Source organism: Oncorhynchus nerka, unplaced genomic scaffold (assembly GCF_034236695.1).
Source record: "Oncorhynchus nerka isolate Pitt River unplaced genomic scaffold, Oner_Uvic_2.0 unplaced_scaffold_1869, whole genome shotgun sequence".
Classification (NCBI taxonomy): Eukaryota; Metazoa; Chordata; class Actinopteri; order Salmoniformes; family Salmonidae; genus Oncorhynchus; species Oncorhynchus nerka.
In genome coordinates, this window is record NW_027039452.1 from 23,565 (window position 1) to 50,360 (window position 26,796).

Here is a 26,796-nt window from a genome sequence, read left to right on the forward strand (position 1 = left end):
CGGAAACATTTAACCCTCTGCTGTCTCTGTTGGCTAGAGCTCCCTCCGTATAGCGTGGAAACATTTAACCCTCTGCTGTCTGTTGGCTAGAGCTCCCTCCGTATAAACGGGAAACATTTAACCCTCTGCTGTCTGTTGGCTAGAGCTCCCTCCGTATAGCGCGGAAACATTTAACCCTCTGCTGTCTCTGTTGGCTAGAGCTCCCTCCGTATAGCGTGGAAACATTTAACCCTCTGCTGTCTCTGTTGGCTAGAGCTCCCTCCGTATAGCGCGGAAACATTTAACCCTCTGCTGTCTCTGTTGGCTAGAGCTCCCTCCGTATAGCGCGGAAACATTTAACCCTCTGCTGTCTCTGTTGGCTAGAGCTCCCTCCGTATAGCGCGGAAACATTTAACCCTCTGCTGTCTCTGTTGGCTAGAGCTCCTCCGTATAGCGTGGAAACATTTAACCCTCTGCTGTCTCTGTTGGCTAGAGCTCCCTCCGTATAGCGCGAAACATTTAACCCTCTGCTGTCTCTGTTGGCTAGAGCTCCTCCGTATAGCGCGGAAACATTTAACCCTCTGCTGTCTCTGTTGGCTAGAGCTCCCTCCGTATAGCGTGGAAACATTTAACCCTCTGCTGTCTGTTGGCTAGAGCTCCCTCCGTATAGCGTGGAAACATTTAACCCTCTGCTGTCTGTTGGCTAGAGCTCCCTCCGTATAGCGCGGAAACATTTAACCCTCTGCTGTCTGTTGGCTAGAGCTCCCTCCGTATAGCGTGGAAACATTTAACCCTCTGCTGTCTGTTGGCTAGAGCTCCCTCCGTATAGCGTGGAAACATTTAACCCTCTGCTGTCTCTGTTGGCTAGAGCTCCCTCCGTATAGCGTGGAAACATTTAACCCTCTGCTGTCTGTTGGCTAGAGCTCCCTCCGTATAGCGTGGAAACATTTAACCCTCTGCTGTCTCTGTTGGCTAGAGCTCCCTCCGTATAGCGCGGAAACATTTAACCCTCTGCTGTCTCTGTTGGCTAGAGCTCCCTCCGTATAGCGCGGAAACATTTAACCCTCTGCTGTCTCTGTTGGCTAGAGCTCCCTCCGTATAGCGTGGAAACATTTAACCCTCTGCTGTCTCTGTTGGCTAGAGCTCCCTCCGTATAGCGCGGAAACATTTAACCCTCTGCTGTCTCTGTTGGCTAGAGCTCCCTCCGTATAGCGCGGAAACATTTAACCCTCTGCTGTCTCTGTTGGCTAGAGCTCCCTCCGTATAGCGCGGAAACATTTAACCCTCTGCTGTCTCTGTTGGCTAGAGCTCCCTCCGTATAGCGTGGAAACATTTAACCCTCTGCTGTCTCTGTTGGCTAGAGCTCCCTCCGTATAGCGCGGAAACATTTAACCCTCTGCTGTCTCTGTTGGCTAGAGCTCCCTCCGTATAGCGCGGAAACATTTAACCCTCTGCTGTCTCTGTTGGCTAGAGCTCCCTCCGTATAGCGCGGAAACATTTAACCCTCTGCTGTCTGTTGGCTAGAGCTCCCTCCGTATAGCGTGGAAACATTTAACCCTCTGCTGTCTCTGTTGGCTAGAGCTCCCTCCGTATAGCGCGGAAACATTTAACCCTCTGCTGTCTCTGTTGGCTAGAGCTCCCTCCGTTTAACCTCTGCTGTCTGTTGGCTAGAGCTCCTCCGTATAGCGCGGAAACATTTAACCCTCTGCTGTCTCTGTTGGCTAGAGCTCCCTCCGTATAGCGTGGAAACATTTAACCCTCTGCTGTCTGTTGGCTAGAGCTCCCTCCGTATAGCGCGGAAACATTTAACCCTCTGCTGTCTCTGTTGGCTAGAGCTCCCTCCGTATAGCGTGGAAACATTTAACCCTCTGCTGTCTCTGTTGGCTAGAGCTCCTCCGTATAGCGTGGAAACATTTAACCCTCTGCTGTCTCTGTTGGCTAGAGCTCCCTCCGTATAGCGCGGAAACATTTAACCCTCTGCTGTCTCTGTTGGCATTTAACCCTCTGCTGCTCCCTCCGTATAGCGCGGAAACATTTAACCCTCTGCTGTCTGTTGGCTAGAGCTCCCTCCGTATAGCGCGAAACATTTAACCCTCTGCTGTCTCTGTTGGCTAGAGCTCCCTCCGTATAGCGTGGAAACATTTAACCCTCTGCTGTCTCTGTTGGCTAGAGCTCCCTCCGTATAGCGTGGAAACATTTAACCCTCTGCTGTCTCTGTTGGCTAGAGCTCCCTCCGTATAGCGCGGAAACATTTAACCCTCTGCTGTCTCTGTTGGCTAGAGCTCCCTCCGTATAGCGTGGAAACATTTAACCCTCTGCTGTCTCTGTTGGCTAGAGCTCCCTCCGTATAGCGTGGAAACATTTAACCCTCTGCTGTCTGTTGGCTAGAGCTCCCTCCGTATAGCGCGGAAACATTTAACCCTCTGCTGTCTCTGTTGGCTAGAGCTCCCTCCGTATAGCGTGGAAACATTTAACCCTCTGCTGTCTCTGTTGGCTAGAGCTCCCTCCGTATAGCGCGGAAACATTTAACCCTCTGCTGTCTGTTGGCTAGAGCTCCCTCCGTATAGCGCGGAAACATTTAACCCTCTGCTGTCTCTGTTGGCTAGAGCTCCCTCCGTATAGCGTGGAAACATTTAACCCTCTGCTGTCTGTTGGCTAGAGCTCCCTCCGTATAGCGCGGAAACATTTAACCCTCTGCTGTCTGTTGGCTAGAGCTCCCTCCGTATAGCGCGAAACATTTAACCCTCTGCTGTCTCTGTTGGCTAGAGCTCCCTCCGTATAGCGCGAAACATTTAACCCTCTGCTGTCTGTTGGCTAGAGCTCCCTCCGTATAGCGCGGAAACATTTAACCCTCTGCTGTCTCTGTTGGCTAGAGCTCCCTCCGTATAGCGCGGAAACATTTAACCCTCTGCTGTCTGTTGGCTAGAGCTCCTCCGTATAGCGGAAACATTTAACCCTCTGCTGTCTCTGTTGGCTAGAGCTCCCTCCGTATAGCGCGAAACATTTAACCCTCTGCTGTCTGTTGGCTAGAGCTCCCTCCGTATAGCGTGGAAACATTTAACCCTCTGCTGTCTCTGTTGGCTAGAGCTCCCTCCGTATAGCGCGGAAACATTTAACCCTCTGCTGTCTCTGTTGGCTAGAGCTCCCTCCGTATAGCGCGGAAACATTTAACCCTCTGCTGTCTGTTGGCTAGAGCTCCCTCCGTATAGCGTGGAAACATTTAACCCTCTGCTGTCTCTGTTGGCTAGAGCTCCCTCCGTATAGCGCGGAAACATTTAACCCTCTGCTGTCTCTGTTGGCTAGAGCTCCCTCCGTATAGCGCGAAACATTTAACCCTCTGCTGTCTCTGTTGGCTAGAGCTCCCCGTCCGTATAGCGTGGAAACATTTAACCCTCTGCTGTCTCTGTTGGCTAGAGCTCCCTCCGTATAGCGTGGAAACATTTAACCCTCTGCTGTCTCTGTTGGCTAGAGCTCCCTCCGTATAGCGAAACATTTAACCCTCTGCTGTCTCTGTTGGCTAGAGCTCCCTCCGTATAGCGCGGAAACATTTAACCCTCTGCTGTCTCTGTTGGCTAGAGCTCCCTCCGTATAGCGCGGAAACATTTAACCCTCTGCTGTCTCTGTTGGCTAGAGCTCCCTCCGTATAGCGTGGAAACATTTAACCCTCTGCTGTCTGTTGGCTAGAGCTCCCTCCGTATAGCGCGGAAACATTCAACCCTCTGCTGTCTGTTGGCTAGAGCTCCCTCCGTATAGCGCTGAAACATTTAACCCTGCTGCTGTCTGTTGGCTAGAGCTCCCTCCGTATAGCGTGGAAACATTTAACCCTCTGCTGTCTGTTGGCTAGAGCTCCCTCCGTATAGCGCGAAACATTTAACCCTCTGCTGTCTGTTGGCTAGAGCTCCCTCCGTATAGCGCGGAAACATTTAACCCTCTGCTGTCTCTGTTGGCTAGAGCTCCCTCCGTATAGCGAAACATTTAACCCTCTGCTGTCTGTTGGCTAGAGCTCCCTCCGTATAGCGCGGAAACATTTAACCCTCTGCTGTCTCTGTTGGCTAGAGCTCCCTCCGTATAGCGTGGAAACATTTAACCCTCTGCTGTCTCTGTTGGCTAGAGCTCCCTCCGTATAGCGTGGAAACATTTAACCCTCTGCTGTCTGTTGGCTAGAGCTCCCTCCGTATAGCGTGGAAACATTTAACCCTCTGCTGTCTGTTGGCTAGAGCTCCCTCCGTATAGCGCGGAAACATTTAACCTCTGCTGTCTGTTGGCTAGAGCTCCCTCCGTATAGCGGAAACATTTAACCCTCTGCTGTCTCTGTTGGCTAGAGCTCCCTCCGTATAGCGCGAAACATTTAACCCTCTGCTGTCTCTGTTGGCTAGAGCTCCCTCCGTATAGCGGGAAACATTTAACCCTCTGCTGTCTCTGTTGGCTAGAGCTCCCTCCGTATAGCGCGAAACATTTAACCCTCTGCTGTCTCTGTTGGCTAGAGCTCCCTCCGTATAGCGTGGAAACATTTAACCCTCTGCTGTCTCTGTTGGCTAGAGCTCCCTCCGTATAGCGCGGAAACATTTAACCCTCTGCTGTCTCTGTTGGCTAGAGCTCCCTCCGTATAGCGCGGAAACATTTAACCCTCTGCTGTCTCTGTTGGCTAGAGCTCCTCCGTATAGCGCGGAAACATTTAACCCTCTGCTGTCTGTTGGCTAGAGCTCCCTCCATATAGCGTGGAAACATTTAACCCTCTGCTGTCTGTTGGCTAGAGCTCCCTCCGTATAGCGGGAAACATTTAACCATCTGCTGTCTCTGTTGGCTAGAGCTCCCTCCGTATAGCGCGGAAACATTTAACCCTCTGCTGTCTCTGTTGGCTAGAGCTCCCTCCGTATAGCGCGAAACATTTAACCGTCTGCTGTCTGTTGGCTAGAGCTCCCTCCGTATAGCGCGAAACATTTAACCCTCTGCTGTCTCTGTTGGCTAGAGCTCCCTCCGTATAGCGTGGAAACATTTAACCCTCTGCTGTCTGTTGGCTAGAGCTCCCTCCGTATAGCGCGGAAACATTTAACCCTCTGCTGTCTGTTGGCTAGAGCTCCCTCCGTATAGCGCGGAAACATTTAACCCTCTGCTGTCTCTGTTGGCTAGAGCTCCCTCCGTATAGCTGGAAACATTTAACCCTCTGCTGTCTGTTGGCTAGAGCTCCCTCCGTATAGCGGAAACATTTAACCCTCTGCTGTCTCTGTTGGCTAGCTCCCTCCGTATAGCGTGGAAACATTTAACCCTCTGCTGTCTGTTGGCTAGAGCTCCCTCCGTATAGCGCGGAAACATTTAACCCTCTGCTGTCTGTTGGCTAGAGCTCCCTCCGTATAGCGGAAACATTTAACCCTCTGCTGTCTCTGTTGGCTAGAGCTCCCTCCGTATAGCGCGGAAACATTTAACCCTCTGCTGTCTGTTGGCTAGAGCTCCCTCCGTATAGCGGAAACATTTAACCCTCTGCTGTCTCTGTTGGCTAGAGCTCCCTCCGTATAGCGCGGAAACATTTAACCCTCTGCTGTCTGTTGGCTAGAGCTCCCTCCGTATAGCGTGGAAACATTTAACCCTCTGCTGTCTCTGTTGGCTAGAGCTCCCTCCGTATAGCGCGGAAACATTTAACCCTCTGCTGTCTGTTGGCTAGAGCTCCCTCCGTATAGCGTGGAAACATTTAACCCTCTGCTGTCTCTGTTGGCTAGAGCTCCCTCCGTATAGCGCGGAAACATTTAACCCTCTGCTGTCTCTGTTGGCTAGAGCTCCCTCCGTATAGCGCGGAAACATTTAACCCTCTGCTGTCTCTGTTGGCTAGAGCTCCCTCCGTATAGCGTGGAAACATTTAACCCTCTGCTGTCTCTGTTGGCTAGAGCTCCCTCCGTATAGCGCGGAAACATTTAACCCTCTGCTGTCTCTGTTGGCTAGAGCTCCCTCCGTATAGCGCGAAACATTTAACCCTCTGCTGTCTCTGTTGGCTAGAGCTCCCTCCGTATAGCGCGGAAACATTTAACCCTCTGCTGTCTCTGTTGGCTAGAGCTCCCTCCGTATAGCGTGGAAACATTTAACCCTCTGCTGTCTCTGTTGGCTAGAGCTCCCTCCGTATAGCGCGGAAACATTTAACCCTCTGCTGTCTCTGTTGGCTAGAGCTCCCTCCGTATAGCGCGGAAACATTTAACCCTCTGCTGTCTCTGTTGGCTAGAGCTCCCTCCGTATAGCGCGGAAACATTTAACCCTCTGCTGTCTGTTGGCTAGAGCTCCCTCCGTATAGCGTGGAAACATTTAACCCTCTGCTGTCTGTTGGCTAGAGCTCCCTCCGTATAGCGCGGAAACATTTAACCGTCTGCTGTCTGTTGGCTAGAGCTCCCTCCGTATAGCGCGGAAACATTTAACCCTCTGCTGTCTCTGTTGGCTAGAGCTCCCTCCGTATAGCGTGGAAACATTTAACCCTCTGCTGTCTGTTGGCTAGAGCTCCCTCCGTATAGCGCGGAAACATTTAACCCTCTGCTGTCTGTTGGCTAGAGCTCCCTCCGTATAGCGCGGAAACATTTAACCCTCTGCTGTCTCTGTTGGCTAGAGCTCCCTCCGTATAGCGCGGAAACATTTAACCCTCTGCTGTCTGTTGGCTAGAGCTCCCTCCGTATAGCGCGGAAACATTTAACCCTCTGCTGTCTCTGTTGGCTAGAGCTCCCTCCGTATAGCGTGGAAACATTTAACCCTCTGCTGTCTCTGTTGGCTAGAGCTCCCTCCGTATAGCGTGGAAACATTTAACCCTCTGCTGTCTGTTGGCTAGAGCTCCCTCCGTATAGCGTGGAAACATTTAACCCTCTGCTGTCTGTTGGCTAGAGCTCCCTCCGTATAGCGCGGAAACATTTAACCCTCTGCTGTCTGTTGGCTAGAGCTCCCTCCGTATAGCGCGGAAACATTTAACCCTCTGCTGTCTCTGTTGGCTAGAGCTCCCTCCGTATAGCGCGGAAACATTTAACCCTCTGCTGTCTCTGTTGGCTAGAGCTCCCTCCGTATAGCGCGAAACATTTAACCCTCTGCTGTCTCTGTTGGCTAGAGCTCCCTCCGTATAGCGGAAACATTTAACCCTCTGCTGTCTCTGTTGGCTAGAGCTCCCTCCGTATAGCGTGGAAACATTTAACCCTCTGCTGTCTCTGTTGGCTAGAGCTCCCTCCGTATAGCGCGGAAACATTTAACCCTCTGCTGTCTCTGTTGGCTAGAGCTCCCTCCGTATAGCGCGGAAACATTTAACCCTCTGCTGTCTCTGTTGGCTAGAGCTCCCTCCGTATAGCGCGGAAACATTTAACCCTCTGCTGTCTGTTGGCTAGAGCTCCCTCCGTATAGCGTGGAAACATTTAACCCTCTGCTGTCTGTTGGCTAGAGCTCCCTCCGTATAGCGCGGAAACATTTAACCATCTGCTGTCTCTGTTGGCTAGAGCTCCCTCCGTATAGCGCGGAAACATTTAACCCTCTGCTGTCTCTGTTGGCTAGAGCTCCCTCCGTATAGCGCGGAAACATTTAACCGTCTGCTGTCTGTTGGCTAGAGCTCCCTCCGTATAGCGCGGAAACATTTAACCCTCTGCTGTCTCTGTTGGCTAGAGCTCCCTCCGTATAGCGTGGAAACATTTAACCCTCTGCTGTCTGTTGGCTAGAGCTCCCTCCGTATAGCGCGGAAACATTTAACCCTCTGCTGTCTGTTGGCTAGAGCTCCCTCCGTATAGCGCGGAAACATTTAACCCTCTGCTGTCTCTGTTGGCTAGAGCTCCCTCCGTATAGCGCGAAACATTTAACCCTCTGCTGTCTGTTGGCTAGAGCTCCCTCCGTATAGCGCGGAAACATTTAACCCTCTGCTGTCTCTGTTGGCTAGAGCTCCCTCCGTATAGCGTGGAAACATTTAACCCTCTGCTGTCTGTTGGCTAGAGCTCCCTCCGTATAGCGTGGAAACATTTAACCCTCTGCTGTCTGTTGGCTAGAGCTCCCTCCGTATAGCGCGGAAACATTTAACCCTCTGCTGTCTCTGTTGGCTAGAGCTCCCTCCGTATAGCGCGGAAACATTTAACCCTCTGCTGTCTGTTGGCTAGAGCTCCCTCCGTATAGCGCGGAAACATTTAACCCTCTGCTGTCTCTGTTGGCTAGAGCTCCCTCCGTATAGCGCGGAAACATTTAACCCTCTGCTGTCTGTTGGCTAGAGCTCCCTCCGTATAGCGTGGAAACATTTAACCCTCTGCTGTCTCTGTTGGCTAGAGCTCCCTCCGTATAGCGCGGAAACATTTAACCCTCTGCTGTCTGTTGGCTAGAGCTCCCTCCGTATAGCGTGGAAACATTTAACCCTCTGCTGTCTCTGTTGGCTAGAGCTCCCTCCGTATAGCGCGGAAACATTTAACCCTCTGCTGTCTCTGTTGGCTAGAGCTCCCTCCGTATAGCGCGGAAACATTTAACCCTCTGCTGTCTCTGTTGGCTAGAGCTCCCTCCGTATAGCGTGGAAACATTTAACCCTCTGCTGTCTCTGTTGGCTAGAGCTCCCTCCGTATAGCGCGGAAACATTTAACCCTCTGCTGTCTCTGTTGGCTAGAGCTCCCTCCGTATAGCGGGAAACATTTAACCCTCTGCTGTCTCTGTTGGCTAGAGCTCCCTCCGTATAGCGCGGAAACATTTAACCCTCTGCTGTCTCTGTTGGCTAGAGCTCCCTCCGTATAGCGTGAAACATTTAACCCTCTGCTGTCTCTGTTGGCTAGAGCTCCCTCCGTATAGCGCGGAAACATTTAACCCTCTGCTGTCTCTGTTGGCTAGAGCTCCCTCCGTATAGCGGAAACATTTAACCCTCTGCTGTCTCTGTTGGCTAGAGCTCCCTCCGTATAGCGCGGAAACATTTAACCCTCTGCTGTCTGTTGGCTAGAGCTCCCTCCGTATAGCGTGGAAACATTTAACCCTCTGCTGTCTGTTGGCTAGAGCTCCCTCCGTATAGCGCGGAAACATTTAACCATCTGCTGTCTCTGTTGGCTAGAGCTCCCTCCGTATAGCGCGGAAACATTTAACCCTCTGCTGTCTCTGTTGGCTAGAGCTCCCTCCGTATAGCGGGAAACATTTAACCGTCTGCTGTCTGTTGGCTAGAGCTCCCTCCGTATAGCGCGGAAACATTTAACCCTCTGCTGTCTCTGTTGGCTAGAGCTCCCTCCGTATAGCGTGGAAACATTTAACCCTCTGCTGTCTGTTGGCTAGAGCTCCCTCCGTATAGCGGGAAACATTTAACCCTCTGCTGTCTGTTGGCTAGAGCTCCCTCCGTATAGCGCGGAAACATTTAACCCTCTGCTGTCTCTGTTGGCTAGAGCTCCCTCCGTATAGCGTGCTGTCTGTTGGCTAGAGCTCCCTCCGTATACAAACATTTAACCCTCTGCTGTCTCTGTTGGCTAGAGCTCCCTCCGTATAGCGCAGAAACATTTAACCCTCTGCTGTCTGTTGGCTAGAGCTCCCTCCGTATAGCGCGGAAACATTTAACCCTCTGCTGTCTCTGTTGGCTAGAGCTCCCTCCGTATAGCGTGGAAACATTTAACCCTCTGCTGTCTGTTGGCTAGAGCTCCCTCCGTATAGCGCGGAAACATTTAACCCTCTGCTGTCTGTTGGCTAGAGCTCCCTCCGTATAGCGCGGAAACATTTAACCCTCTGCTGTCTGTTGGCTAGAGCTCCCTCCGTATAGTGCGGAAACATTTAACCCTCTGCTGTCTCTGTTGGCTAGAGCTCCCTCCGTATAGCGTGGAAACATTTAACCCTCTGCTGTCTCTGTTGGCTAGAGCTCCCTCCGTATAGCGCGGAAACATTTAACCCTCTGCTGTCTCTGTTGGCTAGAGCTCCCTCCGTATAGCGCAGAAACATTTAACCCTCTGCTGTCTGTTGGCTAGAGCTCCCTCCGTATAGCGCGGAAACATTTAACCCTCTGCTGTCTCTGTTGGCTAGAGCTCCCTCCGTATAGCGTGGAAACATTTAACCCTCTGCTGTCTGTTGGCTAGAGCTCCCTCCGTATAGCGCGGAAACATTTAACCCTCTGCTGTCTGTTGGCTAGAGCTCCCTCCGTATAGCGCGGAAACATTTAACCCTCTGCTGTCTGTTGGCTAGAGCTCCCTCCGTATAGTGCGGAAACATTTAACCCTCTGCTGTCTCTGTTGGCTAGAGCTCCCTCCGTATAGCGTGGAAACATTTAACCCTCTGCTGTCTCTGTTGGCTAGAGCTCCCTCCGTATAGCGGAAACATTTAACCCTCTGCTGTCTCTGTTGGCTAGAGCTCCCTCCGTATAGCGCGGAAACATTTAACCCTCTGCTGTCTCTGTTGGCTAGAGCTCCCTCCGTATAGCGCGGAAACATTTAACCCTCTGCTGTCTCTGTTGGCTAGAGCTCCCTCCGTATAGCGTGGAAACATTTAACCCTCTGCTGTCTCTGTTGGCTAGAGCTCCCTCCGTATAGCGCGAACACATTTAACCCTGTGCTGTCTCTGTTGGCTAGAGCTCCCTCCGTATAGCGCGGAAACATTTAACCCTCTGCTGTCTCTGTTGGCTAGAGCTCCCTCCGTATAGCGCGGAAACATTTAACCCTCTGCTGTCTGTTGGCTAGAGCTCCCTCCGTATAGCGTGGAAACATTTAACCCTCTGCTGTCTGTTGGCTAGAGCTCCCTCCGTATAGCGCGGAAACATTTAACCATCTGCTGTCTCTGTTGGCTAGAGCTCCCTCCGTATAGCGCGGAAACATTTAACCCTCTGCTGTCTCTGTTGGCTAGAGCTCCCTCCGTATAGCGCGGAAACATTTAACCGTCTGCTGTCTGTTGGCTAGAGCTCCCTCCGTATAGCGCGGAAACATTTAACCCTCTGCTGTCTCTGTTGGCTAGAGCTCCCTCCGTATAGCGTGGAAACATTTAACCCTCTGCTGTCTGTTGGCTAGAGCTCCCTCCGTATAGCGCGGAAACATTTAACCCTCTGCTGTCTGTTGGCTAGAGCTCCCTCCGTATAGCGCGGAAACATTTAACCCTCTGCTGTCTCTGTTGGCTAGAGCTCCCTCCGTATAGCGCGGAAACATTTAACCCTCTGCTGTCTGTTGGCTAGAGCTCCCTCCGTATAGCGCGGAAACATTTAACCCTCTGCTGTCTCTGTTGGCTAGAGCTCCCTCCGTATAGCGCAGAAACATTTAACCCTCTGCTGTCTGTTGGCTAGAGCTCCCTCCGTATAGCGCGGAAACATTTAACCCTCTGCTGTCTCTGTTGGCTAGAGCTCCCTCCGTATAGCGTGGAAACATTTAACCCTCTGCTGTCTGTTGGCTAGAGCTCCCTCCGTATAGCGCGGAAACATTTAACCCTCTGCTGTCTGTTGGCTAGAGCTCCCTCCGTATAGCGCGGAAACATTTAACCCTCTGCTGTCTGTTGGCTAGAGCTCCCTCCGTATAGTGCGGAAACATTTAACCCTCTGCTGTCTCTGTTGGCTAGAGCTCCCTCCGTATAGCGCGGAAACATTTAACCCTCTGCTGTCTGTTGACTAGAGCTCCCTCCGTATAGCGTGGAAACATTTAAACCTCTGCTGTCTGTTGACTAGAGCTCCCTCCGTATAGCGTGGAAACATTTAACCCTCTGCTGTCTGTTGGCTAGAGCTCCCTCCGTATAGCGTGGAAACATTTAACCCTCTGCTGTCTGTTGGCTAGAGCTCCCTCCGTATAGCGTGGAAACATTTAACCCTCTGCTGTCTGTTGGCTAGAGCTCCCTCCGTATAGCGTGGAAACATTTAAACCTCTGCTGTCTGTTGGCTAGAGCTCCCTCCGTATAGCGCGGAAACATTTAACCCTCTGCTGTCTGTTGGCTAGAGCTCCCTCCGTATAGCGTGGAAACATTTAACCCTCTGCTGTCTGTTGGCTAGAGCTCCCTCCGTATAGCGTGGAAACATTTAACCCTCTGCTGTCTCTGTTGGCTAGAGCTCCCTCCGTATAGCGCGGAAACATTTAACCCTCTGCTGTCTGTTGGCTAGAGCTCCCTCCGTATAGCGTGGAAACATTTAACCCTCTGCTGTCTCTGTTGGCTAGAGCTCCCTCCGTATAGCGCGGAAACATTTAACCCTCTGCTGTCTCTGTTGGCTAGAGCTCCCTCCGTATAGCGCGGAAACATTTAACCCTCTGCTGTCTCTGTTGGCTAGAGCTCCCTCCGTATAGCGTGGAAACATTTAACCCTCTGCTGTCTCTGTTGGCTAGAGCTCCCTCCGTATAGCGGAAACATTTAACCCTCTGCTGTCTCTGTTGGCTAGAGCTCCCTCCGTATAGCGCGGAAACATTTAACCCTCTGCTGTCTCTGTTGGCTAGAGCTCCCTCCGTATAGCGAAACATTTAACCCTCTGCTGTCTCTGTTGGCTAGAGCTCCCTCCGTATAGCGTGGAAACATTTAACCCTCTGCTGTCTCTGTTGGCTAGAGCTCCCTCCGTATAGCGCGGAAACATTTAACCCTCTGCTGTCTCTGTTGGCTAGAGCTCCCTCCGTATAGCGGAAACATTTAACCCTCTGCTGTCTCTGTTGGCTAGAGCTCCCTCCGTATAGCGGAAACATTTAACCCTCTGCTGTCTGTTGGCTAGAGCTCCCTCCGTATAGCGTGGAAACATTTAACCCTCTGCTGTCTGTTGGCTAGAGCTCCCTCCGTATAGCGTGGAAACATTTAACCCTCTGCTGTCTCTGTTGGCTAGAGCTCCCTCCGTATAGCGCGGAAACATTTAACCCTCTGCTGTCTGTTGGCTAGAGCTCCCTCCGTATAGCGTGGAAACATTTAACCCTCTGCTGTCTCTGTTGGCTAGAGCTCCCTCCGTATAGCGAAACATTTAACCCTCTGCTGTCTCTGTTGGCTAGAGCTCCCTCCGTATAGCGCGGAAACATTTAACCCTCTGCTGTCTCTGTTGGCTAGAGCTCCCTCCGTATAGCGTGGAAACATTTAACCCTCTGCTGTCTCTGTTGGCTAGAGCTCCCTCCGTATAGCGCGGAAACATTTAACCCTCTGCTGTCTGTTGGCTAGAGCTCCCTCCGTATAGCGTGGAAACATTTAACCCTCTGCTGTCTGTTGGCTAGAGCTCCCTCCGTATAGCGTGGAAACATTTAACCCTCTGCTGTCTGTTGGCTAGAGCTCCCTCCGTATAGCGCGGAAACATTTAACCATCTGCTGTCTCTGTTGGCTAGAGCTCCCTCCGTATAGCGTGGAAACATTTAACCCTCTGCTGTCTCTGTTGGCTAGAGCTCCCTCCGTATAGCGCGGAAACATTTAACCCTCTGCTGTCTCTGTTGGCTAGAGCTCCCTCCGTATAGCGTGGAAACATTTAACCCTCTGCTGTCTCTGTTGGCTAGAGTTCCCTCCGTATAGCGCGGAAACATTTAACCCTCTGCTGTCTCTGTTGGCTAGAGCTCCCTCCGTATAGCGCGGAAACATTTAACCCTCTGCTGTCTCTGTTGGCTAGAGCTCCCTCCGTATAGCGCGGAAACATTTAACCCTCTGCTGTCTGTTGGCTAGAGCTCCCTCCGTATAGCGTGGAAACATTTAACCCTCTGCTGTCTGTTGGCTAGAGCTCCCTCCGTATAGCGCGGAAACATTTAACCATCTGCTGTCTCTGTTGGCTAGAGCTCCCTCCGTATAGCGTGGAAACATTTAACCATCTGCTGTCTCTGTTGGCTAGAGCTCCCTCCGTATAGCGTGGAAACATTTAACCCTCTGCTGTCTCTGTTGGCTAGAGCTCCCTCCGTATAGCGGAAACATTTAACCCTCTGCTGTCTCTGTTGGCTAGAGCTCCCCTCCGTATAGCGCGGAAACATTTAACCCTCTGCTGTCTGTTGGCTAGAGCTCCCTCCGTATAGCGTGGAAACATTTAACCCTCTGCTGTCTGTTGGCTAGAGCTCCCTCCGTATAGCGTGGAAACATTTAACCCTCTGCTGTCTGTTGGCTAGAGCTCCCTCCGTATAGCGCGGAAACATTTAACCATCTGCTGTCTCTGTTGGCTAGAGCTCCCTCCGTATAGCGTGGAAACATTTAACCCTCTGCTGTCTCTGTTGGCTAGAGCTCCCTCCGTATAGCGCGGAAACATTTAACCCTCTGCTGTCTCTGTTGGCTAGAGCTCCCTCCGTATAACGCGGAAACATTTAACCCTCTGCTGTCTGTTGCCTAGAGCTCCCTCCGTATAGCGCGGAAACATTTAACCCTCTGCTGTATGTTGGCTAGAGCTCCCTCCGTATAGCGTGGAAACATTTAACCCTCTGCTGTCTCTGTTGGCTAGAGCTCCCTCCGTATAGCGTGGAAACATTTAACCCTCTGCTGTCTCTGTTGGCTAGAGCTCCCTCCGTATAGCGCGGAAACATTTAACCCTCTGCTGTCTCTGTTGGCTAGAGCTCCCTCCGTATAGCGCGGAAACATTTAACCCTCTGCTGTCTGTTGGCTAGAGCTCCCTCCGTATAGCGCGGAAACATTTAACCCTCTGCTGTCTGTTGGCTAGAGCTCCCTCCGTATAGCGCGGAAACATTTAACCCTCTGCTGTCTGTTGGCTAGAGCTCCCTCCGTATAGCGCGGAAACATTTAACCCTCTGCTGTCTCTGTTGGCTAGAGCTCCCTCCGTATAGCGTGGAAACATTTTACCCTCTGCTGCCTGTTGGCTAGAGCTCCCTCCGTATAGCGCGGAAACATTTAACCCTCTGCTGTCTGTTGGCTAGAGCTCCCTCCGTATAGCGCGGAAACATTTAACCCTCTGCTGTCTGTTGGCTAGAGCTCCCTCCGTATAGCGTGGAAACATTTAACCCTCTGCTGTCTGTTGGCTAGAGCTCCCTCCGTATAGCGTGGAAACATTTAACCCTCTGCTGTCTGTTGGCTAGAGCTCCCTCCGTATAGCGCGGAAACATTTAACCCTCTGCTGTCTCTGTTGGCTAGAGCTCCCTCCGTATAGCGTGGAAACATTTTACCCTCTGCTGCCTGTTGGCTAGAGCTCCCTCCGTATAGCGCGGAAACATTTAACCCTCTGCTGTCTGTTGGCTAGAGCTCCCTCCGTATAGCGCGGAAACATTTAACCCTCTGCTGTCTGTTGGCTAGAGCTCCCTCCGTATAGCGTGGAAACATTTAACCCTCTGCTGTCTGTTGGCTAGAGCTCCCTCCGTATAGCGTGGAAACATTTAACCCTCTGCTGTCTCTGTTGGCTAGAGCTCCCTCCGTATAGCGCGGAAACATTTAACCCTCTGCTGTCTGTTGGCTAGAGCTCCCTCCGTATAGCGTGGAAACATTTAACCCTCTGCTATCTCTGTTGGCTAGAGCTCCCTCCGTATAGCGCGGAAACATTTAACCCTCTGCTGTCTCTGTTGGCTAGAGCTCCCTCCGTATAGCGCGGAAACATTTAACCCTCTGCTGTCTCTGTTGGCTAGAGCTCCCTCCGTATAGCGTGGAAACATTTAACCCTCTGCTGTCTCTGTTGGCTAGAGCTCCCTCCGTATAGCGGAAACATTTAACCCTCTGCTGTCTCTGTTGGCTAGAGCTCCCTCCGTATAGCGTGGAAACATTTAACCCTCTGCTGTCTCTGTTGGCTAGAGCTCCCTCCGTATAGCGCGGAAACATTTAACCCTCTGCTGTCTCTGTTGGCTAGAGCTCCCTCCGTATAGCGCGGAAACATTTAACCCTCTGCTGTCTGTTGGCTAGAGCTCCCTCCGTATAGCGTGGAAACATTTAACCCTCTGCTGTCTCTGTTGGCTAGAGCTCCCTCCGTATAGCGTGAAAACATTTAACCCTCTGCTGTCTCTGTTGGCTAGAGCTCCCTCCGTATAGCGCGGAAACATTTAACCCTCTGCTGTCTCTGTTGGCTAGAGCTCCCTCCGTATAGCGCGGAAACATTTAACCCTCTGCTGTCTGTTGGCTAGAGCTCCCTCCGTATAGCGGAAACATTTAACCCTCTGCTGTCTGTTGGCTAGAGCTCCCTCCGTATAGCGAAACATTTAACCCTCTGCTGTCTGTTGGCTAGAGCTCCCTCCGTATAGCGCGGAAACATTTAACCCTCTGCTGTCTCTGTTGGCTAGAGCTCCCTCCGTATAGCGTGGAAACATTTTACCCTCTGCTGCCTGTTGGCTAGAGCTCCCTCCGTATAGCGCGGAAACATTTAACCCTCTGCTGTCTGTTGGCTAGAGCTCCCTCCGTATAGCGTGGAAACATTTAACCCTCTGCTGTCTGTTGGCTAGAGCTCCCTCCGTATAGCGTGGAAACATTTAACCCTCTGCTGTCTGTTGGGTAGAGCTCCCTCCGTATAGCGCGGAAACATTTAACCCTCTGCTGTCTGTTGGCTAGAGCTCCCTCCGTATAGCGTGGAAACATTTAACCCTCTGCTGTCTGTTGGCTAGAGCTCCCTCCGTATAGCGGAAACATTTAACCCTCTGCTGTCTGTTGGCTAGAGCTCCCTCCGTATAGCGAAACATTTAACCCTCTGCTGTCTGTTGGCTAGAGCTCCCTCCGTATAGCGCGGAAACATTTAACCCTCTGCTGTCTGTTGCCTAGAGCTCCCTCCGTATAGCGCGGAAACATTTAACCCTCTGCTGTCTGTTGGCTAGAGCTCCCTCCGTATAGCGTGGAAACATTTAACCCTCTGCTGTCTGTTGGCTAGAGCTCCCTCCGTATAGCGCGGAAACATTTAACCCTCTGCTGTCTGTTGGCTAGAGCTCCCTCCGTATAGCGCGGAAACATTCAACCCTCTGCTGTCTGTTGGCTAGAGCTCCCTCCGTATAGCGCGGAAACATTTAACCCTCTGCTGTCTGTTGGCTAGAGCTCCCTCCGTATAGCGCGGAAACATTTAACCCTCTGCTGTCTCTGTTGGCTAGAGCTCCCTCCGTATAGCGCGGAAACATTTTACCCTCTGCTGTCTGTTGGCTAGAGCTCCCTCCGTATAGCGCGGAAACATTTAACCCTCTGCTGTCTGTTGGCTAGAGCTCCCTCCGTATAGCGGGAAACATTTAACCCTCTGCTGTCTCTGTTGGCTAGAGCTCCCTCCGTATAGCGCGGAAACATTTTACCCTCTGCTGCCTGTTGGCTAGAGCTCCCTCCGTATAGCGCGGAAACATTTAACCCTCTGCTGTCTGTTGGCTAGAGCTCACTCCGTATAGCGTAGAAACATTTAACCCTCTGCTGTCTGTTGGCTAGAGCTCCCTCCGTATAGCGCGGAAACATTTACCCCTCTGCTGTCTGTTGGCTAGAGCTCCCTCCGTATAGCGTGGAAACATTTAACCCTCTGCTGTCTGTTGGCTAGAGCTCCCTCCGTATAGCGTGGAAACATTCAACCCTAAGCACTAATCTCTCTGGTTAATTTGGGTCAAAATTAGGTTGTTAGAAAATGTAGTTAAAGTTATGGAAAATACAGACTAGTTAGAGACAGAGTAGTTAGTTAAGTTAGATATAGAGTAGTTAGTTAAGTTAGATATAGAGTAGTTAGTTAGATACAGAGTAGTTAGTTAGATACAGAGTAGTTAGTTAGATACAGAGTAGTTAGTTAGATATAGAGTAGTTAGTTAAGTTAGATATAGAGTAGTTAGTTAAGTTAGATACAGAGTAGTTAGTTAGATACAGAGTAGTTAGTTAGATATAGAGTAGTTAGTTAGATATAGAGTAGTTAGTTAAGTTAGATATAGAGTAGTTAGTTAAGTTAGATATAGAGTAGTTAGTTAAGTTAGATACAGAGTAGTTAGTTAGATACAGAGTAGTTAGTTAGATATAGAGTAGTTAGTTAAGTTAGATACAGAGTAGTTAGTTAGATACAGAGTAGTTAGTTAGATATAGAGTAGTTAGTTAAGTTAGATATAGAGTAGTTAGTTAAGTTAGATACAGAGTAGTTAGTTAGATACAGAGTAGTTAGTTAGATACAGAGTAGTTAGTTAGATATAGAGTAGTTAGTTAAGTTAGATATAGAGTAGTTAGTTAAGTTAGATATAGAGTAGTTAGTTAAGTTAGATACAGAGTAGTTAGTTAAGTTAGATATAGAGTAGTTAGTTAAGTTAGGTACAGAGTAGTTAGTTAAGTTAAGTTAGATACAGAGTAGTTAGTTAGATACAGAGTAGTTAGTTAAGTTAGATATAGAATAGTTAGTTAAGTTAGGTAAGATATAAAATAGTTAAGTTAGGTAAGATATAGAATAGTTAAGTTAGATACAGAGTAGTTAAGTTAGATACAGAGTAGTTAGTTAAGTTAGATATAGAGTAGTTAGTTAAGTTAGGTACAGAGTAGTTAGTTAAGTTAGATACAGAGTAGTTAGTTAAGTTAGATATAGAGTAGTTAGTTAAGTTAGGTACAGAGTAGTTAGTTAAGTTAGATACAGAGTAGTTAGTTAAGTTAGATATAGAGTAGTTAGTTAAGTTAGGTAAGATACAGAGTAGTTAGTTAGATACAGAGTAGTTAGTTAGATACAGAGTAGTTAGTTAGATATAGAGTAGTTAGTTAAGTTAGATATAGAGTAGTTAGTTAAGTTAGATACAGAGTAGTTAGTTAGATACAGAGTAGTTAGTTAGATACAGAGTAGTTAGTTAGATATAGAGTAGTTAGTTAAGTTAGATATAGAGTAGTTAGTTAAGTTAGATACAGAGTAGTTAGTTAGATACAGAGTAGTTAGTTAGATATAGAGTAGTTAGTTAAGTTAGATATAGAGTAGTTAGTTAAGTTAGATACAGAGTAGTTAGTTAGATACAGAGTAGTTAGTTAAGTTAGGTAAGATATAGAATAGTTAGTTAGGTAAGATATAGAATAGTTAGTTAAGTTAGGTATAGAGTAGTTAGTTAAGTTAGATACAGAGTAGTTAGTTAGATACAGAGTAGTTAGTTAAGTTAGGTAAGATATAGAATAGTTAGTTAGGTAAGATATAGAATAGTTAGTTAAGTTAGATATAGAGTAGTTAGTTAAGTTAGATACAGAGTAGTTAGTTAGATACAGAGTAGTTAGTTAAGTTAGGTAAGATATAGAATAGTTAGTTAGGTAAGATATAGAATAGTTAGTTAAGTTAGATATAGAGTAGTTAGTTAAGTTAGATACAGAGTAGTTAGTTAGATACAGAGTAGTTAGTTAAGTTAGGTAAGATATAGAATAGTTAAGTTAGATACAGAGTAGTTAAGTTAGATATAGAGTAGTTAGTTAAGTTAGATACAGAGTAGTTAGTTAGATACAGAGTAGTTAGTTAGATATAGAGTAGTTAGTTAAGTTAGATATAGAGTAGTTAGTTAAGTTAGATACAGAGTAGTTAGTTAGATACAGAGTAGTTAGTTAGATACAGAGTAGTTAGTTAGATATAGAGTAGTTAGTTAAGTTAGATATAGAGTAGTTAGTTAAGTTAGATACAGAGTAGTTAGTTAAGTTAGATATAGAGTAGTTAGTTAAGTTAGGTACAGAGTAGTTAGTTAGATACAGAGTAGTTAGTTAAGTTAGATATAGAATAGTTAGTTAAGTTAGGTAAGATATAGAATAGTTAAGTTAGATACAGAGTAGTTAAGTTAGATACAGAGTAGTTAGTTAAGTTAGATATAGAGTAGTTAGTTAAGTTAGATATAGAGTAGTTAGTTAAGTTAGGTATAGAGTAGTTAGTTAAGTTAGATACAGAGTAGTTAGTTAAGTTAGGTATAGAGTAGTTAGTTAAGTTAGATATAGAGTAGTTAGTTAAGTTAGATATAGAGTAGTTAGTTAGATACAGAGTAGTTAGTTAAGTTAGATATAGAATAGTTAGTTAAGTTAGATATAGAGTAGTTAGTTAAGTTAGATATAGAGTAGTTAGTTAAGTTAGATATAGAATAGTTAGTTAAGTTATATATAGAATAGTTAGTTAAGTTAGATATAGAGTAGTTAGTTAAGTTAGATATAGAGTAGTTAGTTAAGGTAGATACAGAGTAGTTAGTTAAGTTAGATACAGAGTAGTTAGTTAGATACAGAGTAGTTAGTTAAGTTAGGTAAGATATAGAATAGTTAAGTTAGGTAAGATATAGAATAGTTAAGTTAGGTAAGATATAGTTAGTTAAGTTAGGTAAGATATAGTTAGTTAAGTTAGGTGACATACAGAGTAGTTAGTTAAGTTAGATACAGAGTAGTTAGTTAAGTTAGGTAAGATATAGAATAATTAAGTTAGGTAAGATATAGTTAGTTAAGTTAGGTAAGATATAGAATAATTAAGTTAGGTAAGATATAGTTAGTTAAGTTAGGTAAGATATAGTTAGTTAAGTTAGGTGACATACAGAGTAGTTAGTTAAGTTATATACAGAGTAGTTAAGTTAGTTTAGGTAAGATAGAGTAGTTAATTTAGTTAAGATATATAATAGTTTGATTTGAAAATGAAAGGTAACATCCCAGAATAGATTGAGTCAAGGCTGTCTTGGCCTGCTTTAAAAACACATGGAACAAAGTAAACGGAACAATGAACCCAATTCAAGCTGGATGCTGTTTCAAAGAAGATACAAATGGTTCTGTTCTATTAAAGCTCGAGAAGCTGAGAAGTCCAGCAGAAAACCGTGGTATAATGGTAAAGTGATTAACACACTATCGATCATAGTAATCAGCTAAACTAACACTGCGGTTTTTACTCACAATTAGAGTGCTGGAACTGTTCAAAGCTTCTAGAACCCAGGCCCAGCCAACCGTCTCAGTCCTCACAACTATGTCATATCCACAACATTCCACCCATAAGCATTCACATCTGCCCCGGGGTCCTGCTGGTGGAAGGGGCTCCCAAATGCTACCCTATTCCCCTATAAGGTGTAGAGGACTCTTGGTCCAAAGTAGTTGGCTACAGCGTATAGGGCTCCATGTAGGATGCGGTCCTGCTCTCAGGAGGCTGTTGTGTCATTATAGCTGGATAACATGGGGGGTGGGTTCTGGAGGACAGCTTAGTTGGAGCGAACGGAAGACATTAGTCGGCTTTAGTTTCGTGGAAACTTGTACGCCAAAGTGTTCCGGTTGTAATGTCTGTAGTCATTCCAAGGGTCCTGGTCCCTCTAAAGAGTGGGACTAGCTGCAGCTCAAACACTAACACATGGACTGGTAGATGGAGATGCAGACCGGTCAGAGCTACTAAGGGCAGATCAGACCACATCTTCTATAGGACCTGGTAGATGGATAATCACAGACCACATCTTCTATAGGACCTGGTAGATGGATAATCACAGACCACATCTTCTATAGGACCTGGTAGATGGATAATCACAGACCACATCTTCTATAGGACCTGGTAGATGGATAATCACAGACCACATCTTCTATAGGACCTGGTAGATGGATAATCACAGACCACATCTTCTATAGGACCTGGTAGATGGATAATCACAGACCACATCTTCTATAGGACCTGGTAGATGGATAATCACAGACCACATCTTCTATAGGACCTGGTAGATGGATAATCACAGACCACATCTTCTATAGGACCTGGTAGATGGATAATCACAGACCACATCTTCTATAGGACCTGGTAGATGGATAATCACAGACCACATCTTCTATAGGACCTGGTAGATGGATAATCACAGACCACATCTTCTATAGGACCTGGTAGATGGATAATCACAGACCACATCTTCTATAGGACCTGGTAGATGGATAATCACAGACCACATGACCACATCTTCTATAGGACCTGGTAGATGGATAATCACAGACCACATCTTCTATAGGACCTGGTAGATGGATAATCACAGACCACATCTTCTATAGGACCTGGTAGATGGATAATCACAGACCACATCTTCTATAGGACCTGGTAGATGGATAATCACAGACCACATCTTCTATAGGACCTGGTAGATGGATAATCACAGACCACATCTTCTATAGGACCTGGTAGATGGATAATCACAGACCACATCTTCTATAGGACCTGGTAGATGGATAATCACAGACCACATCTTCTATAGGACCTGGTAGATGGATAATCACAGACCACATCTTCTATAGGACCTGGTAGATGGATAATCACAGACCACATCTTCTATAGGACCTGGTAGATGGATAATCACAGACCACATCTTCTATAGGACCTGGTAGATGGATAATCACAGACCACATCTTCTATAGGACCTGGTAGATGGATAATCACAGACCACATCTTCTATAGGACCTGGTAGATGGATAATCACAGACCACATCTTCTATAGGACCTGGTAGATGGATAATCACAGACCACATCTTCTATAGGACCTGGTAGATGGATAATCACAGACCACCTCTGTTTCTCTGATGGACTGGAGACCCTGGTAGATATATATTTATCAGAGTAGGGTAGACCACTTCTTCTGGAGACCCTGGTAGATATATATTTATCAGAGTAGGGTAGACCACTTCTTCTGGAGACCCTGGTAGATAGATACTACCATTTAAAAGTTTAGGGTCACTTAGAAATGTCTTTGTTTTTGAAAGAAAAGCACATTTTTTGTCCATTTAAAATAACAGAATTGACCAGAAATACAGTGTAGACATTGTTAATGTTGTAAATGACTATTGTAGCTGGAAACGGCTTATTTTGAATGGAATATCTACATAGGCGTACAGAGGCCCATTATCAGCAACCATCACTCCTGTGTTCCAATGGAATATCTACATAGGCGTACAGAGGCCCATTATCAGCAACCATCAGTCCTGTGTTCCAATGGAATATCTACATAGGCGTACAGAGGCCCATTATCAACAACCATCACTCCTGTGTTCCAATGGCACGTTGTGTTAACTTATACAAGTTTATCATTTTAAAAGGCTAATTGATCATTAGAAAACCATTTTGCAATTATGTTAGCACAGCTGTTAACTGTTGTCCTGATTAAAGAAGCAGTAAAACTGGCCTTCTTTAGACTAGTTGAGTATCTGGAGCATCAGCATTTGTTGGTTCGATTACAGGCTCAAAATGGCCCGAAACAAATAACTTTTTCCTGAAACTCGTCAGTCTATTCTTGTTCTGAGAAACGAAGGCTATTCCATGTGAGAAATTGGCAAGAAACTGAAGATCTGGTTCAACGCTGTGTACTACTCCCTTCACAGAACAGCACAAACGGTCTCCAACCAGAATAGAAAGAGGAGTGGGAGGCCGCGGTGCACAACTGAGCACGAGGACAAGTACATTAGTGTGTCTAGTTTGAGAAACAGACGCCTCACAAGTCCTCAACTGGCAGCTTCATTAAATAATACCCACAAAACACTAGTCACAACGTCAACAGTGAAGAGGTGACTCTGGGATGCTGGCCTTCTAGGCAGAGTTCCTCTGTCCAGTCACAACGTCAACAGTGAAGAGGTGACTCTGGGATGCTGCCCTTCTAGGCAGAGTTCCTCTGTCCAGTCCCAACATCAACAGTGAAGAGGTGACTCTGGGATGCTGGCCTTCTAGGCAGAGTTCCTCTGTCCAGTCACAACGTCAACAGTGAAGAGGCGACTCCGGGATGCTGGCCTTCTAGGCAGAGTTCCTCTGTCCAGTCACAACGTCAACAGTAAAGACGTGACTCCGGGATGCTGCCCTTCTAGGCAGAGTTCCTCTGTCCAGTCCCAACATCAACAGTGAAGAGGCGACTCCGGGATGCTGGCCTTCTAGGCAGAGTTCCTCTGTCCAGTGTCTGTGTTCTGTTGTCCATCTTAATCTTTTATTTTTATTGGCCAGTCTGAGATATGGCTTTTTCTTTTCTCCCTTGTTATAAACATGTTGTATGTCCTTCTTCCTCTAAAACGTAACATTACGTTCTCGTTGTTGTTCATATCCGTTACAGAACAGCAAACCAGATTCCTTACTGAAGATGGAAACTGAAGAGCACAAGTTTGAGAGAACGCCACTATCAGGCAACAAAGACAAGTTTTCATTCTCATTGACACACAAGAAGTTACTAGGGTATGTATACTGTGTACATGTGTTGTGTCTGTCTGTGACTGTTCCTTACTGTCCTGTGTCCCCCCCCCCAGTTCTAAGCTGAAGCCCCAGACCAACTCCAGTGTGTTCAGCTCGTTACAAAACCTAAAGGAGGACAAGACCAAGCCGGTGAGAGACGAGTACGAGTACGTGTCAGACGAAGGAGAGTTGAAGATTGATGAGTTCCCCATCAGGAGGAAAAAGAACGCCGTCAAGAGGGACTTATCCTGTGAGTACTACTGACACATAAAGATGACAAACTACTACTGGAGAGAAAATGGTCCTGTGACTACTGAGACAGAGACAGAGACACTGAGAGACAGAGACACTGAGAGACAGAGACACTGAGAGACAGAGACACTGAGAGACAGAGACACTGAGAGACAGAGACACTGAGAGACAGAGACACTGAGAGACAGAGACACTGAGAGACAGAGACACTGAGAGACAGAGACACTGAGACAGAGAGACAGAGACACTGAGAGACAGAGACACTGAGAGACTGAGACACTGAGAGACAGAGACACTGAGAGACAGAGACACTGAGACAGAGACACTGAGACAGAGACACTGAGACAGAGAGACTGAGAGACTGAGAGACAGAGACACTGAGAGACAGAGACACTGAGAGACAGAGACACTGAGAGACAGAGACACTGAGGTCAGAGACACTGAGACAGAGACACTGAGACAGAGACTAGATAGGAAAAAGTATACTGTATACAATGATGTATTTACTTAATAATTAATTCTACTGATTTACTAGTTGTGTATTGACTGTCTCTTCTGATTTACTAGTTGTGTATTGACTGTCTCTTCTGATTTACTAGTTGTGTATTGACTGTCTCTTCTGATTTACTAGTTGTTGATTGACTGTCTCTTCTCTTCCTGTTCCAGTCCTGTCAAACATCAAAGACCCAATCCACCCATCCAAGAAGCCAAAGCTCCTCCCCTCTGCTGTCAAGGTATGTTACCTCCTCCCCTCTCTTCCCAGGGTATGTTACCTCCTCCCCTCTCTTCCCAGGGTATGTTACCTCCTCCCCTCTCTTCCCAGGGTATGTTACCTCCTCCCCTCTCTTCCCAGGGTATGTTACCTCCTCCCCTCTCTTCCCAGGGTATGTTACCTCCTCCCCTCTCTTCCCAGGGTATGTTACCTCCTCCCCTCTCTTCCCAGGGTATGTTACCTCCTCCCCTCTCTTCCCAGGGTATGTTACCTCTTCCCAGGGTATGTTACCTCCTCCCCTCTCTTCCCAGGGTATGTTACCTCCTCCCTCTCTTCCCAGGGTATGTTACCTCCTCCCCTCTCTTCCCAGGGTATGTTACCTCCTCCCCTCTCTTCCCAGGGTATGTTACCTCCTCCCCTCTCTTCCCAGGGTATGTTACCTCCTCCCCTCTCTTCCCAGGGTATGTTACCTCCTCCCCTCTCTTCCCAGGGTATGTTACCTCCTCCCCTCTCTTCCCAGGGTATGTTACCTCCTCTCCCAGGGTATGTTACCTCCTCCCCTCTCCTCCCAGGGTATGTTACCTCCTCCCCCTCCTCCCAGGGTATGTTACCTCCTCCCCCTCCTCCCAGGGTATGTTACCTCCTCCCCTCTCTTCCCAGGGTATGTTACCTCCTCCCCCCTCCTCCCAGGGTATGTTACCTCCTCCCCTCTCTTCCCAGGGTATGTTACCTCTTCCCAGGGTATGTTACCTCTTCCCCTCTCTTCCCAGGGTATGTTACCTCTTCCCAGGGTATGTTACCTCTTCCCAGGGTATGTTACCTCCTCCCCTCTCTTCCCAGGGTATGTTACCTCCTCCCCTCTCTTCCCAGGGTATGTTACCTCCTCCCCTCTCTTCCCAGGGTATGTTACCTCCTCCCCTCTTCCCAGGGTATGTTACCTCCTCCCCTCTTCCCAGGGTATGTTACCTCCTCCCCTCTCTTCCCAGGGTATGTTACCTCCTCCCCTCTCTTCCCAGGGTATGTTACCTCCTCCCCTCTCTTCCCAGGGTATGTTACCTCCTCCCCTCTCTTCCCAGGGTATGTTACCTCCTCCCCTCTCTTCCCAGGGTATGTTACCTCCTCCCCCCTCCTCCCAGGGTATGTTACCTCCTCCCCTCTCCTCCCAGGGTATGTTACCTCCTCCCCCCTCCTCCCAGGGTATGTTACCTCCTCCCCCTCCTCCCAGGGTATGTTACCTCCTCCCCCCTCCTCCCAGGGTATGTTACCTCCTCCCCTCTCTTCCCAGGGTATGTTACCTCCTCCCCCCTCCTCCCAGGCTATGTTACCTCCTCCCCTCTCTTCCCAGGGTATGTTACCTCTTCCCAGGGTATGTTACCTCTTCCCCTCTCTTCCCAGGGTATGTTACCTCTTCTCAGGGTATGTTACCTCTTCCCAGGGTATGTTACCTCTTCCCAGGGTATGTTACCTCTTCCCAGGGTATGTTACCTCCTCCCCTCTCTTCCCAGGGTATGTTACCTCCTCCCCTCTCTTCCCAGGGTATGTTACCTCCTCCCCTCTCCTCCCAGGGTATGTTACCTCCTCCCCTCTCTTCCCAGGGTATGTTACCTCCTCCCAGGGTATGTTACCTCCTCCCCTCTCTTCCCAGGGTATGTTACCTCCTCCCCTCTCTTCCCAGGGTATGTTACCTCCTCCCCTCTCCTCCCAGGGTATGTTACCTCCTCCCCTCTCTTCCCAGGGTATGTTACCTCTTCCCAGGGTATGTTACCTCTTCCCAGGGTATGTTACCTCTTCCCAGGGTATGTTACCTCCTCCCCTCTCTTCCCAGGGTATGTTACCTCCCCCCTCCCAGGGTATGTTACCTCCTCCCCTCTCTTCCCAGGGTATGTTACCTCCTCCCCTCTCTTCCCAGGGTATGTTACCTCCTCCCCTCTCCTCCCAGGGTATGTTATCTCCTCCCCTCTCTTCCCAGGGTATGTTACCTCCTCCCAGGGTATGTTACCTCCTCCCA

At 48.1% G+C, this 26,796-nt stretch overlaps 1 protein-coding gene across 1 annotated transcript in view; it reads left to right on the forward strand.

Moving 5' to 3' along the window:
• The window catches only part of LOC135567659 (lysine-specific demethylase phf2-like), a gene marked incomplete at both ends in the record, with an annotated part of 41,562 nt that extends 16,752 nt beyond the window's left edge, over positions 1 to 24,810 (forward strand). The window contains 3 exons of the mRNA XM_065014961.1: positions 23,709 to 23,827; positions 23,899 to 24,074; positions 24,743 to 24,810. Of these exons, the coding sequence (XP_064871033.1) occupies positions 23,709 to 23,827; positions 23,899 to 24,074; positions 24,743 to 24,810 (363 nt within the window). The remainder of the gene's footprint in view (positions 1 to 23,708; positions 23,828 to 23,898; positions 24,075 to 24,742) is intronic.
• Between the last annotated feature and the right edge of the window lie 1,986 nt (positions 24,811 to 26,796).